Source organism: Sipha flava, unplaced genomic scaffold (assembly GCF_003268045.1).
Source record: "Sipha flava isolate LNK unplaced genomic scaffold, YSA_version1 180_pilon_pilon, whole genome shotgun sequence".
Taxonomy (NCBI): domain Eukaryota; kingdom Metazoa; phylum Arthropoda; class Insecta; order Hemiptera; family Aphididae; genus Sipha; species Sipha flava.
This window is the reverse complement of record NW_020272187.1, coordinates 453,327-469,196: the sequence shown is the minus strand read 5'-3', so window position 1 is coordinate 469,196 and position 15,870 is coordinate 453,327. Positions and strand designations below refer to the sequence as shown.

Genomic DNA, 15,870 nt, shown 5'->3' with positions numbered 1-15,870 from the left:
AACAAATGAAAAATGATAACCAACATAAATATAGTAGTTACTTCTTGTTTCATTGTTGCGTTTTTTTTTTTTTTTTAATTTTCAATCCAATAATTGTTGTTATTCCTTAAATTATTATTCTCAAAATACTTAATGGCCTAGTTATTTCTATAAAATAAATCACATTAGATAATGCAATTATTTTTAGCATATTATGAACTCTTGTTCGTGTGTCTTGTGTTTTCTTTGTATCTGTGTATATTAAAATGCATACTCGACAATTTATTAGGTGCAATCTTTGTACAACATTTTAATTTTATTATCAGATCATTTTTTTTATTTTCAAATGTTCATACTGTTCAGTATAGTATTTATACGTTTTATTTTTATTTATCTTAAAGGAATAAAGTTTTAAATTTATGTTTACTTTTGAATGATTGAAATAACCACTTGGTACAATAGTGATAAAATGTCACAAGGGTCCTTTTTATGTTTTTACAAAAATCCAATATTACTAATATATATATATCTACTCAGATATATATATTAACTATAGTATTTAACATTCATTTTCATATTCAAGAAAAATAGTAATTATTTTTCTTTAAATTAAATATTAAGTCGTTCGTTTCTAGTGTTGTGGTAATAGTGTGCTACCTGCTTAGAACCAAGACACACACACATACTCAATGGTTTTGAGTGATGATTTATATGGGTATTATATTTATATGGGATTTATATTAATTTATATTAATATTTTCAGAGTTTGCGTCTAAGATACTTTACTGCACACGTTAGTTTTAAATCTGTTCTATATTTTGACACGTATTAGGTCACAGCAATCTCAATACACTATTGTTGTATCCGTGAGGTCACTATAATGTATAAATTCTTGTCCTATTCTAAATGCAAGATCCTTTTTCGGCTTCTTTTGGAATTTTCTATCTGGTGCAAAAGATGGGCGCATGCATCAAAAGTCCAATAAGAATTGATTTTGAATCATCAAATAGTTTTGGAATTCTTTTTTCCTTTATATGAAACATTATTTAATTATTGTTCACCAATAATCACTTTTTATGGACAAGTTTTATTTGTTGATATTGTGTTTATTTGAAAACAATATTTTCTAATCAGTAAAGTATGAGTATGATATTAGTATCATACCCATACTTTACTGATTATTACTCGCATATTAGTATACACTGGTTAGGGTACGTTAATAGTGGCAGATTTTGAAAGCTTTGATTCTGTATGGCAAGGATCGCCTACCAGTCGATCGCGATCAGCTGGCTGAATTTTCTAGGAATACAGGTCGATCGTATTAAAAATTGTTGACATTGTTTTGCAGAAAAACACCACGTATCATGTTGATAACTTACTAATTTTTTACTTTTCTCGTGTACTATTAGAATATTTAATTATTATTATTATTATTATGAAGAAACGAAATAATTATTAGGCTTTTTTTTTTGTATTTTCTCATCAAACAAATCCCATAGATTTTGATCACCCCAGACTTAAATTTCTAATGTAACTCATTTATTTGAAAAGTTTGTTTTGATTCGACAACATATTGGTTTACAAAAACAAAATTAATATAATATAATGTCAACTCCTGAATATGTTTTTAACTTCAAAACTCATAACGATTCATTGGACAAATAATTTTCAGGTGCAAACCGCAGATTTGAACAAATCATTTTTTCCAGCTTTTTCCTCGAGTTCAAACTTTTATCGAAGTTCCGTAAAAATCGATGAATAATTTATTATTGATAAATAATGAATTATTTATTGTAAACTTGACTATATACTCGCAAGAATATCATATAAATATTTAATCAATAAAAGTAGAAATCGGTGGAAACGAATCGTTCTGTACACTACTACGCGTATACCGTAATACATTACGGTACATATTATGATGCTGAAATAAGAGGAATCTAACTCAAACGATTAACAATAATGTGCCGTATAATGTTCTCAAAAACGACGAAAAGGTTTTAACATAGTATGCGTGCCTAACCTATTTCACAACAGGTGGCTAGATGTTATTGTCTTTTCTAGCGGTTTCAGCGTTACTTGGAAAAAAAAACTTCATGGTATTATTTGTACTATTATTCTCGACAAGTAGAATCATTCATTATAATACACACTAGTCAATTGAATAATTAATGGTAGAGTATATAGTTTAGCCGATTCATCCGTAAAATAATACGCCGCACATCGTCTCGTACACGTTTCAGTTTTAATGTAAAGTAACGGACATAACCTTTTTTTGTTCTCTCAAAGTAATAATAGGTAATCATATAATACAAAAATGGTGTGTTGTGGCCAAAAGCCAAAAATCGAACAAAAACTACGCACAACGCTTTACCTAAAATTTAATTGTGCACAATATTTCACAATTAAATTTAACAATGCAATACCATTTCAACAATTAAAATAAAATAAAATAGTTTGTACTTAAAAAAATATATATATATACCGTAAATGGGTATTATTTACAATGTATCGAAATCGAAAGTATATAAACCAATAAACCAAGAACCCAAAATAAGTAAATATCATATTATACATTTCAAATAATACTTACGTATATTAACAGCTCTTCCTATTCATTTAAGTAGAATTTCAAATTATCAAAGTGTATTACAGATTTACTTCAACAATATTTCTGACATAAAACTTATAACTTACTAGTTATACATAAAAAAAAAAATTAAGTTTAACTGCATTTTTAATTTTATTCTGATTTTGCTTTTGTTGGTATACACTGTACTATATATGCAAATAAAGTTATAGATATTGGAGGACGCAAAGCTATTTTTACTGAATTCGCGTTCTAGAATAAAATAATTAACCACCCATTAAAAAATAAAATGTAAGATAGCCAATAAGAAAATAGATCAAATCATAAATCAGTTATTATGCAATATTGTTTTAGGAATATATAAAATAATATATACAATATATATCTATATAATATATACCCTAAAAACCTTCATTTTTTTCATTATTTTTTTGAAATTTAATAATCCCTTCTTAATAAAAAAAATATATATGTATAAATAATTTTTTGCTGCCTTCAAAAATTGATTAATAGGGACATTTGTCCCTTTCAGCGACCCCTAAATGCACCATTGGAGACGAGACTGGAAATGATTCATAAGAGATTGTATTACTTACAATTTATTGTGTAATGTAACTATTAATTTGTGGAGGGGATTTTAACTAAGTAGAGGGGGCTAGCCCCCAACCTCCTTTTATTTGCTTTTATGAACTGTACACTGTGCAATATGCAAAATCTCGATAAAATGAAATCTAGTCGTTCTTAAAAATGTAATAAAAATAAATTATTTATAATATTTTCTACATTCAAGTTACTTTTTAATTATGTATTATTGGGATTAATGTAAAGAGATTGTCTATAATGTAAATTCGAAAATAAATACAGAATATATTTAATTGCTACGTTTTCACTAAACCTAATTTGTATGAAATTCATTCTAAAACATCCACTCTTTTAAACATAAAAAAAAATTAGATTTAATATTTTAAAATATAATTTAATTAAAAACAAACTTAATTTTATAATAAAATAATTCTTAAATTATAAACAAAGTATTCCGTTATAACATATAATTACATAAAAGTATTATTTCAACTGGGGTCCTCATCACAAAATCAAATGTTAAGTACGTAATAAACACTTACATTTACTACGCTCCATATTCAAATGTAAACTTTCTGTATAAACTGAAATTCTTATACACAAATATATTTTAAGACCTATGTGGGCCAACAGTGAACAAATGTGAGGTAATGTCAGACCATCTCAAACTTATACTATTCAAGCTTTTCAGAATATATTGCTTCGTGCTATAACATATGCCAATCGGTACATTTTAAATGGCTCTCTTCATATAGATTTAAAAGTAAAAAATATCAACAATTTAACAAAAAAAACTATAACAAAAATTTTCAAAGTAGGCTACAAACTAGAGCTCTTAAAACACGTGTACACGGATTACACGTGTACACGTGAAATTAAAAATTTCGTGATGAAAACCGTGTAATCCGTAGTTCACGTAATTCACGTGAATTTCGTGTATTTAAAAATCTAACACGTGAATTTCGTGTATTTAAAAATCTAACACGTGAATTTCGTGTATTTATAAATCCTACACGTGAAAAGAAACACGTGAAAATGTGAAATACACGACGTGCATATAAAAGAATTTTATTTTTTTCAGCCACCCCCATAAATACGCCCCTGGCACACACGTTAAAACCGTAGTGCATACTTGTACATTCGTGGTGCACATTGTGTGTCGGGGTGCACATAAAAATAGGGTCTGGTTATGAGATGTATACTGCATGCGGGTTAAAATCTCATTCGTATAACTACTAAATTAGACAGATTTTAATAAAATTATATCATATTATTAACATTATATAGTAATATTAACAATAAGTACAATATTATTTATAGATATTGTAATACGTTATTTTAACAATACAATTTCAGATCAGAATATATAATTAGAAATTAGTAATTACTATACTGCACTAATAGTAAAATAATATTATGGCCAGGCTCGTAACAGTATTTGTACGATGATGACGTCACTTGACAAAGGGGAAGCGGTAGTTTTGAATGTAAACACATGATTATGAGGTAACCTTTACTATCTATAAACCTTGGGTGTCAGTGTGTGAGTTCTATTTTCACAACCGGACGCCGTGAATTACTACGAGCACATGAAGATTTCCCGGCACACCACTACTTATCCAACAACTAGATAAGTCACACGCGACGGGCACTACAGAGTTCAATAAAAGATAATGAAGCTAATCAATAAAATTATAAATATATTTTCAAATAAAATACAACAAAATAAACAGTACCCAAAATCGGTTTTTGTAATGCAATATATGACCACCATGTAGGTATCATTAACAAAATTAACAAACTCTTTTTGTTTTTTAAATAACTATTTTTTATACAATCATATTTTTGATTAATGCCAATTCACGTGAATATACTAATTCACGTGATCACGTGAATATGATTCAGATACGTGCTCACGTGATTAAGCTTTCGTTGATTGCCGTGAATTAACCATACGTGATTTATTTTGATTCATTCAGATGATCACGGTATACGTGAACACGTACATTCATATTCACGTACAAAAACGAGACCCCTACTACAAACACACCCAAGTATAGTAGTTTCCTACAAATAATTTTTAACCAACCCTAATACCGTGAACAAATTTTAATGTGATGTTTTGATTTTTTATAAAATAATTAAATAATAAATTATTACTCAATATTCTAAACCTTTAAAATGTTGGTTTCTTCCAAATGTAATATATATTATAAAATAAATCGTCATTAGAGGCTTACATCACTAGATGGTCTCTCACCTCCGTCATTTCCTTGATATTCATCTGTTCAATTTTATCATATTTACTTATTGTGCATCATATAGCATCGATTGTGTATATTCTTCTTTAAATAAAAGTATTAAAAAATAAATGTAATTTAAATCCAATGAAAAATACAAATAAAATTTTGAAATGATCATATTTATCCCGATTAAAATAGAACACATAATATAGCGATACAAAATATAACTTAATTATGATTGATTAGACTAAATGATATTTTAAGTGACTTGGTCTTTCTCATCCATAATACAGTATATAAATTAATTGTAAACCGCGATTGACGAACAGATTTTACATTGACTGTCACGTACAAATTGGAAGATCCTTCGGGATATTACATAGATATATATATATAGCAACACGATGCATACCCTTTTGTGCGTGTTTTATTCACTTATATAATTTTCGAGTATTATGATATGCCAAAGGAATTTTGTCTAATGTATGTATAATATAATAATGTGTATGTGTATTCTCTTGAACTGAATACAAAAATATGCATACAATATACAAGTATACAATTTAAAAAGGTCTAGAAATAGTGGTTAGGTGAGATACAGAAAAATAACATTAATACAGATGAATTGCTCTTATAGATTTTAAATAAACGTAGATGTTATTGATTTGAAAAAACGATTCTAAGCATAAAACGCCTATAAATAGCCTACATTTCATAAAAATATGAAAATTGTAATAATGTTTCTACAAAACACTATTATAAGTACACTATTACTTACAGTAAATTTTTTAAGTCACCAAGATTAATATTTTTTGAATAACTATTCAAAAAAATAGTACCTATCATTAAATCAAAATGTATAGAAATACCTATCTGAATCCGTCAAAACTCAATTTTCTGATGCTTATAAAAATATTTGGTAACTTTCCGATCTATGATATTTAATTTTAATTTTTTGTCTACATTCAGTGTTGGTGTGGCTCATGATTGGGCCTCTGACAAAAAATGTACAATGGGTTCCTAAACAACATAATATTGGAGTTAGATTCAATAAATACCTACTAAAAATGTTTCTTTTTTCGCTTTGCTCGAACTCTACTAAAAATATTAAATTTTTTTTTTTTAATATTTTTCTAAAGCCAATATTATCGAATTATCATTATGTTCGTGTAGTGGCCCTTAACAACACTTTAAACTTTCACTTAACAACAATCTCAGTTTTTCAGAGTATTTATATTTGTTCGATTTTGATCAAGTGAACAAAAATATATAGCGGTTTATACCTAGTTCTATTAAATCATGTTAACAATATTTCAAGATTAAGATAAGAATAACATAGTTTTAATAAAATTCAGGAAAATAATTATTATGATTTTTCATGTTAGTATGGTTGCTTTGAGTGCAGGGGTGGATTTAGGAGAGATTTAAGAGATTTAAAAGAGGTTCAGGAGGTCAGTTGACCCAAAATTAATATTTGTTGACAAAATTGATCTCTTGAAGACTTTTTATACTTTTTAAGTGTGTCGACTATAAGTTGAAGTTAAAATGACTAGAAAATGCTCCAGTTTCTACGCTCCCCCCAATCCCTAATGACGCCAATAGTTTAATTGTATATTAAAATAAAACATCTTTATGTCAGACTCCATAAAAGATTCCAGAAAATAAGATATCTGTTTACAATGATAATTATGAATAAACTTAAAAAACAAATAGTATATGATAATATTGTTTTTTTGTTACCAAAGAATAAATTTATAAAACACATTCAGCTTCAATAAGTGGCCTCTTGAAATATCCTGACTCAAAATTCTCTAACTGTGGATCCACCCTTGGTTGAGTCTCTATTTTATGAATAAATCTTAGGGCTCCTGGAAAATTCCGGATATCCGGGTAGAACAGACCGAAACTGGCTTTACATTAAAATTATACTACATGATTTTTATCTTTTACTACGTCATAGTAGCTTTCTTTAAAAATTTTAAATATTTATAAACTTTACTATCTTGAATGCAATATACAAGATACTGTTTAGTGTTACTACAACTAGTAAAACAATTGAAACTCGTGGCAAAATTAAATAAATACTGCAGAAATCAAAATACTTCGTTGTAACGACGGATATGGCTATATTTTTATAGAAACAAATCGTTATCACCTATTGTTTCAGGAAAAATTTACATATAACATTTTCTAGTGAAAAAAAGTTTATGGTCTACTCAAACAGGTGATACCCATTATCTTGGATTTCATTATAGACTGTATTGTATAGAATGTTACTTTTATAAGTATCAGAGTCATTTATATTGATTTTGATGTATTAATACACAAATATCACATAGAGCCATGTAGGATAGGTTAATTTTTATACAAGCTATTTTATTATACATCCAATTGAATGTTCTGTGTATTTAAAAAACCGAAAAAATTCGATTTCGATAATTATGTTCAATATTTTGATATTTCATAATTTTTCTTAAAAAAATTAACTTATGAGAATTTACGTGGAATGCTTTACAATACAAAATATTAAAATATATCATTAAGTTATTTCCATGTTCTTGCTAAATCCTATACTTTCTGAATTAAATAAAGAAATTAAGAAAATCACCATCTTTTGCCATATTTCAACCCTAATGTGGTACCAGAAGGGGTTGAGTGAGACCTTACAAATGTCACCTAAGTTATTTACATATACGACTTAACAAATTAAGGAGTAATGTTTTAACTATTCAAAATTAAATATTCCACCTATATATATAAATAAAGACCACCCTAATATTTATACATAATATTGTAATAATTACAAACAAAAAAATCTCTAAAATTACAATTATTGTACAAACTAAAAATCTCGAGCATATAACATGATACTACTCGTATAATAAATTACATAGACGTTGCAGGTATAAAGAAGATATACAACATTAAGTAATCGAATTGAGAACATTTCTTCAAAATTCTTAATTCAAGCGTAGAAGATATCCAGCTGCTATCCGAACACAATGATAACATTTGCAGAGAAAGTAAAACCCGTGTTCCGGAAACAAGTACAGAAACCCGAGAGCAGTTTATGACTCAATAACAAATAATATCCGGGTTATCAAATAAGTTCATTATCGTATTCTAAAGGCAATGCTTAGTCGAATCAGTCATGTGTATCTGTCCCTCAATAATTGAGTTTATCGGATCAATTCGAAATTTATCCTTTACGGAGACCAAATCGGAAACAAAACAATAAAGCTTGTGGGTGCTATCGCACCGGCAAGAATTAATAAGTGACATGGTTTTCTAACGAAAACGAATACGTGAAATGTGTAGTTGAGAAAAAAATGCACGCGTTTTTATCATCAAACTGCGATGAATAGCTGAGTGTACTGAAACGTGTAAGATATCGTCAACCCATTACAAATTAAATCGAAACACGCAACAATTATTGCTTAAATGGATAACGCTGTCAAGCTTAACGACCAACTCAACAAAATGATAAACAAAATAAATAGAAAGTAACAGACTTCTAGTGGTGTTTCATTAGCCATCGTGAATAGTTTTCATCAGCGTGACTGCAGCATCATATGCGACCTACGAAGGTAACACACTTCGGTTGGCATTACGCGGTTTCGACGGAAAAACATGCATTTCTTTGCGAACAAAGAGAATTGTGCGTGTCGTAATGCCGTTGTACCCGCTGTAATATACGTTTTAGCGGGCGCCGTTTCCGCCAAAGACGTTGTAAACAATCACGTTTTCGACCACGATGGCGGGATGCCACGCCTGTTTTGAAATTCCCGTTTTGGCTCGCTCTTCCCCCGCTCCACCGTCCGATCGAACCCCGCCGCGGCGATCGCGCGCGCGGGCACGTTCACTATCACTGTCGTCCCCCTACTCCTCGCGCCCGGGAAACCAGCATTCCCGCCGCCGCACATCGTCAAAATGGCGCTCTCGTACGTGTTTATTGCTGCCGAACGCCGTTTAATCCGTGGTTAAACCGTCGCCTTCACACTCGCGTGGACGCACGCCGAAACCGTCGCCGTCAACCGTTTCCGACGACGTCGCTCGTTACGACCGTTAAAGGCTCGCAACAAATCCGAAACTGTTTTTCCGCCATATCCGATAGACAAGAAGCTCGTGTTTCGCTCCCGTCGCATTACGTAAGCAAAACACATTTTAATGGTCTTTTGTCTCGTTGCCGTCGCCGACATTTTTCACGCGCCGGTCCGTTTCCCACAAGTCGTCGCCCGTAATAATTCTGTTAATAGTTATTGTACTATTATTATTATTATGATTATGATTATTATTATTATATTTATTATTACTATTATTTTTACGATTTTTATTTTTGTTTATCATAAATGGTCTACCATTATTATTACTATTATTATTATTATGGACTTGCCGTCTTATCATTAACGCGATAAGTGAACGTAAAACGGTCAGGGTGTTGTTTATTATTACGTTTAGCGTGGATCGTCTAGTGACCTTGTCAAGTTTTTAGTACACTGTGCAGGAATTAAAAAATATTTTTTTTTTGGTGCCCCAAAAACTATTTTAAAGTTATTTTAGAAGTATAAAATGTAGTATAAAAATTTTCATTTTCCTACGTTTTATTTGATTACAGTTCGATAAAACCTATTCATTATCATCTACTTGTTATAATTTATTGTAATATGTTATCAATATTATTTTATTTTACTTTATCTTTTAGGAATTGGTTAAATAACCTAATACTCTCATAAATTGATAACATAACATTTTATTTTCAAATCAAATAAGTTAAGTATTGATATCTAGTGAGAAATGTATATACTATTAAGGATCTTTGGCAGTAGAATGTTCTACCTATAGTAATTGTAATGAATTGTATATTTACAACATCCTGTTATCGACCCACATAGTAGGCATAAATATGACCTGAAAGGACTATTATGAGCTGGTTGTCTTTGTTGACTTACATAAAGTGACTTGATATTATGTAGTATCATTGTGCATTATTTGTATTCTGTATATTCATTGATTAATTATATTTCACATGTAACATGTCAAAATTAATTGAATAAATAAATGACCATTGTTATTAAATTTGAATGTAATTGATTAATAATTGAAAATTTTTTTTAATTTCAGAAATTCATCCCACAATAATATATCAACAAATAATCATGAGAAATACTGGAAATCTTTTAAAATGGACTCAGAACTCCAACAACAAATCTGCCAAAGGAGGAGGTAAGTTAACTTTAATTGACAGTCACAAAATATGTTTTTTTTATGGTTATATTTTTTAAGAAAATCGAAACTGGATTCATCCCCCTGAAGCGCTACAAAAAGGTCATATTGCCTACATCGTTAAGGTATTAATTAGGTTTTTAAAATATTAGCAGTACACATATTTAATAATTTTAATTTACAGTTTTTGGGAAATGTTGATGTAGACCAACCAAAAGGTTTTAATGTTATCAAAGAGTCTATTAGAAAGTTAAAATTTAATCAACAAGTCCGAAAAGCTGAGGGTTCTAAAGTACCAAAAGTTGAACTTACAATTAGTGTTGAAGGTGTTGCACTCCAAGATCCAAAGACAAAAGTAGAATTACTATTGTTATTGGTTTCTTTTGAGTTAAAATTCGTATAAATGCCTATTATTTTTCCTATAGGTAATAATGCATCAATATCCATTGCACAGAATTTCTTATTGTGCTGATGATAAAGTGGACAAACAATTTTTCAGCTTTATTGTAAAAGACTCAAATGAATCTGAACGACATACATGTTTTGTATTCATGAGTGACAAATTAGCTGAAGAAATCACCCTTAGCATTGGGCAAGCTTTTGATCTAGCATACAAGTATGTTAAAATTTAGCTTAAAACTATCTTCAGTTATTTGCTCGCAAATTTAATATTTAATTGATTATCTTTTTAGTAGTTTTATAAAAATAAAAAAATATTCATTAAATTCTATTTAAATTATATTCTTTAAATCCATTTAATATATTTGGTGTAGCAAATTAAATTTTCAGATTCCTTGATAATTAATCTTAATAATTTATACATTTTTATTTAATACTATTTGTCTCCAGTTTTAAATTATTATTTAATATAAAGTTATTAAGTATCAATTTCTTTTTTTAATTTTGTGTTTGTGTGTGTTGTTTAATTTTTTCTAGATATTTGATGCTTTTTAACTATAACTATAATACAACTGGACTTGGTAGAGTATTCTATTAATATATTAGAATTATATTAAACACTATTTTATGTATTTCTATATTATAACCTGTCTTATGTAATTTTATATTAAATTTTTAACTGACATTTTCGATTGAAAATCTACTGTCTACAATATCACTATTTAACTATTAGATATTCATCAGATTGCAAATATTTTAGAAATTTTTGTTTAATTTTATATTTGTATGAATTTTATTTTGCTAATTTATTGTGTTCTTACCTGAGACTTAATTGTCAGTGGTCTTTTTTTAGTAAAATTGTGTGTAAATCAGTAGGGTTTTTCTTTGCAGTTTTTATAATTTTTTTTGTCAGTTGTCAACATAATGGCGACTAATTTTATAATTACTTTATTAATGAATATATGTAGTTGCATGAGTTTTGATAATTTAACAATAGTGTGTTATAATTAATGATGTTAAATTATTTGCACGGTTGAAAACATTCAAATGCCGAACTCTGTCTAGCCTACTGAAGTCGTGCCTTTTAGAATTGTTTAATTAGTAGAAAGAATAAAAAAGAAAAGTACTTTGTACTAGTAGATTAGATAATGCAGGGTGGTCAAGCTTCATATAACAAAATTATTGCAATTTATTGAAGTAGATCATCTAATTGCTTACAATATTAGTTAACATAATTTGTTACTAAGCAGGCAATACTATGTCAAACTTTCAGTGAAATTGTTTATGAATAAAATAGTTACTTACTTTCTAAACAATTATTTTTGGGCTACATACATTGATCACCTTGTAAAGTAAAATAGTTTTTTTAAAGGAAAATAGTAATGTCGGATTGTTATTGTGGTAGGTGGCCCAGCAAGCCGACGAACAAGCCGACTTTCAGAGCTCGGCAGTTGGATGTTTCAAAACCTCTGCCAATCTATATGTCTGATGATTTGCCTGATCTGCACGAGTGTACAGAATTAAAACGCGCTGTTCCCCAAATGCCCAGTGGTATGGAAAAAGAAGAAGAGTCAGAGCATCATTTGCAACGTGCCATGGTTGCTGGAAGTGTAATACCCACACCTGAAGTATCTAGATTAATAAGTGAAGATTTGAAATGGCATGATAAAACATACCCACCAAATTGTTATCCTCCAAAACAACTTATTCATATAACACCTTTCACAATGGAACAAGATGTTCCAGAATATGACTATGATTCCGAAGACTTAGAATGGTTAGAAACTATTGGAAGATCAAATAGTATAACAGCTGATAAACTTGAAGAACTTGTTGACAAATGGGAAAAACACAGTACATACAACATAATTGATTTATCAGATGCTAAATCATTAACTAAAGATGATGAAGATACTATTTTATTAATATATGATTATTGGTTAAGGAAAAGAGTACGTCTTGGTCATACTTTATCTCCTGTTGTACGCACTGAACCTATAGCTGGTGCTCCTCCTAATGATTCATATGTAGCTTTTAGAAAAAGACGTGATAAAATTCAAACTAGAAAAAATCGTAAAAATGACGAAGCATCTTATGAAAAAATGTTGAAATTACGAAGAAATTTAAGTAGAGCATTAGAATTACTTGTAATAATACAACAACGAGAAATGTGTAAAAAGAAATTAGTTCAAATAACTCTTGAAACATACAAAAAACGATATGATTTACGTGACTTTGATGGTCTTATTTATAGTGATGTAGAATTTGTTAAAACTGTGCGGCAAGCATTTACACCAATTTCAACTAACCATTATATGTCATCAATGTGGAAACAAGGAGATATGAAAAAAAATTCTACAAATACTAAATACCAGGAAGCAAAGAGAGAAAAAAGACATTATAGAAAAAGAAAACATAAGTCCTATGATATAGGGCATTTAAGTTCTGATGAAGAATTGTACTCTCCTCCACATAAAGTTCAGAATGTTGAAGACGGTGGTGGTAAATGGACTTTCCGTCGAAACAAGCATTGTTCTTACTTAGCTCCCATTAATTCTCCTGAACCTATAGATCAGACATTTGGTTTTCAACCAGTTTATATTCAAAAAAATAGAAATCATAAATCTTTGGGTTTATGTAGACCACGATATGGTAGAGGTGGACGAATCGTTTTAGATCGTTACACAAATGATGATGACCGATGGGCATCATTAGATTACAATATAATTGAACAAAAACAATATGAAATAGTTGAGTTCAAACATTATTCAGATAATGAAATGTCAGATTACTTTAGTGATACAGATATTAACTGTCCATTGATGGAAGTCAATAGTGAAATAAGACGAGATAAAACTATGGTAGAATTTGATTGGGATAATTTTGAACCAGAAGTCTTACAAGGTGTTGCTGACATTTGTAAAATTGATTGTGGTGAAATGAGTAAAGACAAAACTGAGCAAGGTGAATCTATATTGGAGAGATGGGTGAATCGAAATCAACCTCACTCTAATGAACCTACTTTGGCAATGGGATCAGATTCCGAAGTCATAGGATGTTCACAATTTAGAATTACTGATATAAGCGAACCTAAACGACTTAGAACTAATAATTGTTTATCGTTGAAAAGGCTATTGAAATGTGACATTGATTCTCATTAAGATTATTTTTAATTATAGATTTAATATTTATTTTTTTATAAAATCATGTTGATTAATTATTATACCTACATTTTAATAAATTGATCATTACACTATAAATATGTGTTTAGTTATGATTATAATTGGGAAATACTACAGCTAACATGTTACTTAATATATATGCTATATGCTGATCAATATTAACAATATTGATGTAAATAAACGTGATTAAAACCTTCAAATCGGATTGTTTTTCCTTTGCTTAGACGTTTCTTAGACATGGAAGTTCAACGCAAAGTCATGGTTTTACAACAACGTGTGAAGGAATTGGAAAATGAAAATAGTGTTTTGCGACAAAGGTTATCTGATGCCCTTTCTGGAAAAGTAATAAAAAAAAAATATTATGTTAAGTATTTTAATTAACAAATTTTGACTTAATATTTTACTAATATAGATTGATGTTGAGCAATATATGCGTCAAAATGGCATCAGTGATATGTTACAAGTTAATGATGTAAATAATGGTAATCCTTCTACCCTTATTAATCTGACCAATGGTACTCAGTTGGCTAGTCAATCACCACCACCGGTACCACCAAGAAGTGTTAATAACAATGATGACAATTTAAGGTTAGTCTAAATTATTTGGGATAATAATAAAAAAGTTGATTTTACATCAACTACAAGCAATCCCTAATAATATAAAACAAAAACAATGACTACAAATAAATAATTATGAATTATCTAAGAAAATAATTTAAGTATATAAACAGTTTAATTAAAAACTTGTTTTGTATTATAAATCCATTTAAAATAACAATATATTATATATATTGATATATATCAATAATAATTGATACTACTATATAGTATAGCTACTACAAATTACAAAGCATGTATTTTTTGTTAACAAATATTTTTAATTAATTTTAGTTCATCACACAGTGAGACGAAACCAACTCCCATTGTTGGTACACGCCTTGAAGGTCTTTTGCTAAATGAAATGGAAAACAACTTTGGGCCCAGGACAAATAGCAGTAACGCTACCTCTCCTACACCGCCTCCATTATGTAAGTTTTTTATTTGGCACTCAATATTCTATAATTATTTATTTTTCTACTACACATTTTATTTTTTATTTAGTGGCTCCTCCTCCTAAACCAGTTAGAGATACAGGACGTCGTTCTCAGAATTCTGATGACATATTTGGTTTGAGTCCATTCAAAGCAACGCCAAGACCAGCTGGCCAACCAAGAACATCAAACAGTGATCCATTCGGTATGGATGATTTTGGACAAAGAGTACAGAATGGTGGTGTTGAAAGTGACATTGGTTTGTTAGATAAGAGAATTAAAGAAATGAAGGTATAATTGCTTAAATCAATCAGAAAGTTATTAATGAATTAAATAAAATTTTAAATATTACTTGGATTACAGGATGGTTTTAGTCGTGGTTTATCAATGAGCACTGAAGACTTTTCATTAGAAAGTCTTGATCCCTTAAAGAAGCTGTAAATATTTCTTAGAATGATAAACTAAAATAAACTTGCTGAACAGTATACTCATTTCAATAACTTATGAATCTCTTAAAGTTAGAGAACAAACACCATTTGTGATAAAATCATATTATATATCATCAAAGCAATTACAAAGTATTATTATTTATTATGTTTTAAATTATTGTTTGTTGTACACATAACTAAACAAAAAATTCA

At 29.1% G+C, this 15,870-nt stretch overlaps 1 protein-coding gene across 2 annotated transcripts; it reads left to right on the top strand.

Annotated features, from left to right (window-relative positions):
• Nucleotides 1-9,268: 9,268 nt before the first annotated feature.
• On the top strand, nt 9,269-15,870 carry LOC112680779 (PTB domain-containing engulfment adapter protein 1-like). Of its 2 annotated transcripts, XM_025550973.1 has the most exons (10): nt 9,279-9,542; nt 10,516-10,617; nt 10,678-10,742; nt 10,802-10,972; nt 11,043-11,233; nt 14,423-14,540; nt 14,611-14,786; nt 15,090-15,226; nt 15,300-15,520; nt 15,593-15,870. In XM_025550973.1, exons 2-10 carry the CDS (start codon nt 10,551-10,553, stop codon nt 15,668-15,670), a joined length of 1,224 nt encoding a protein of 407 aa, XP_025406758.1. In that variant the 5' UTR covers nt 9,279-9,542; nt 10,516-10,550; the 3' UTR covers nt 15,671-15,870. The 2 variants fall into 2 exon arrangements, with proteins under 2 accessions (XP_025406757.1, XP_025406758.1); XM_025550972.1 differs by lacking the exons at nt 14,423-14,540; nt 14,611-14,786; nt 15,090-15,226; nt 15,300-15,520; nt 15,593-15,870 and adding an exon at nt 12,422-14,194 and having other exon boundaries at nt 9,269-9,542.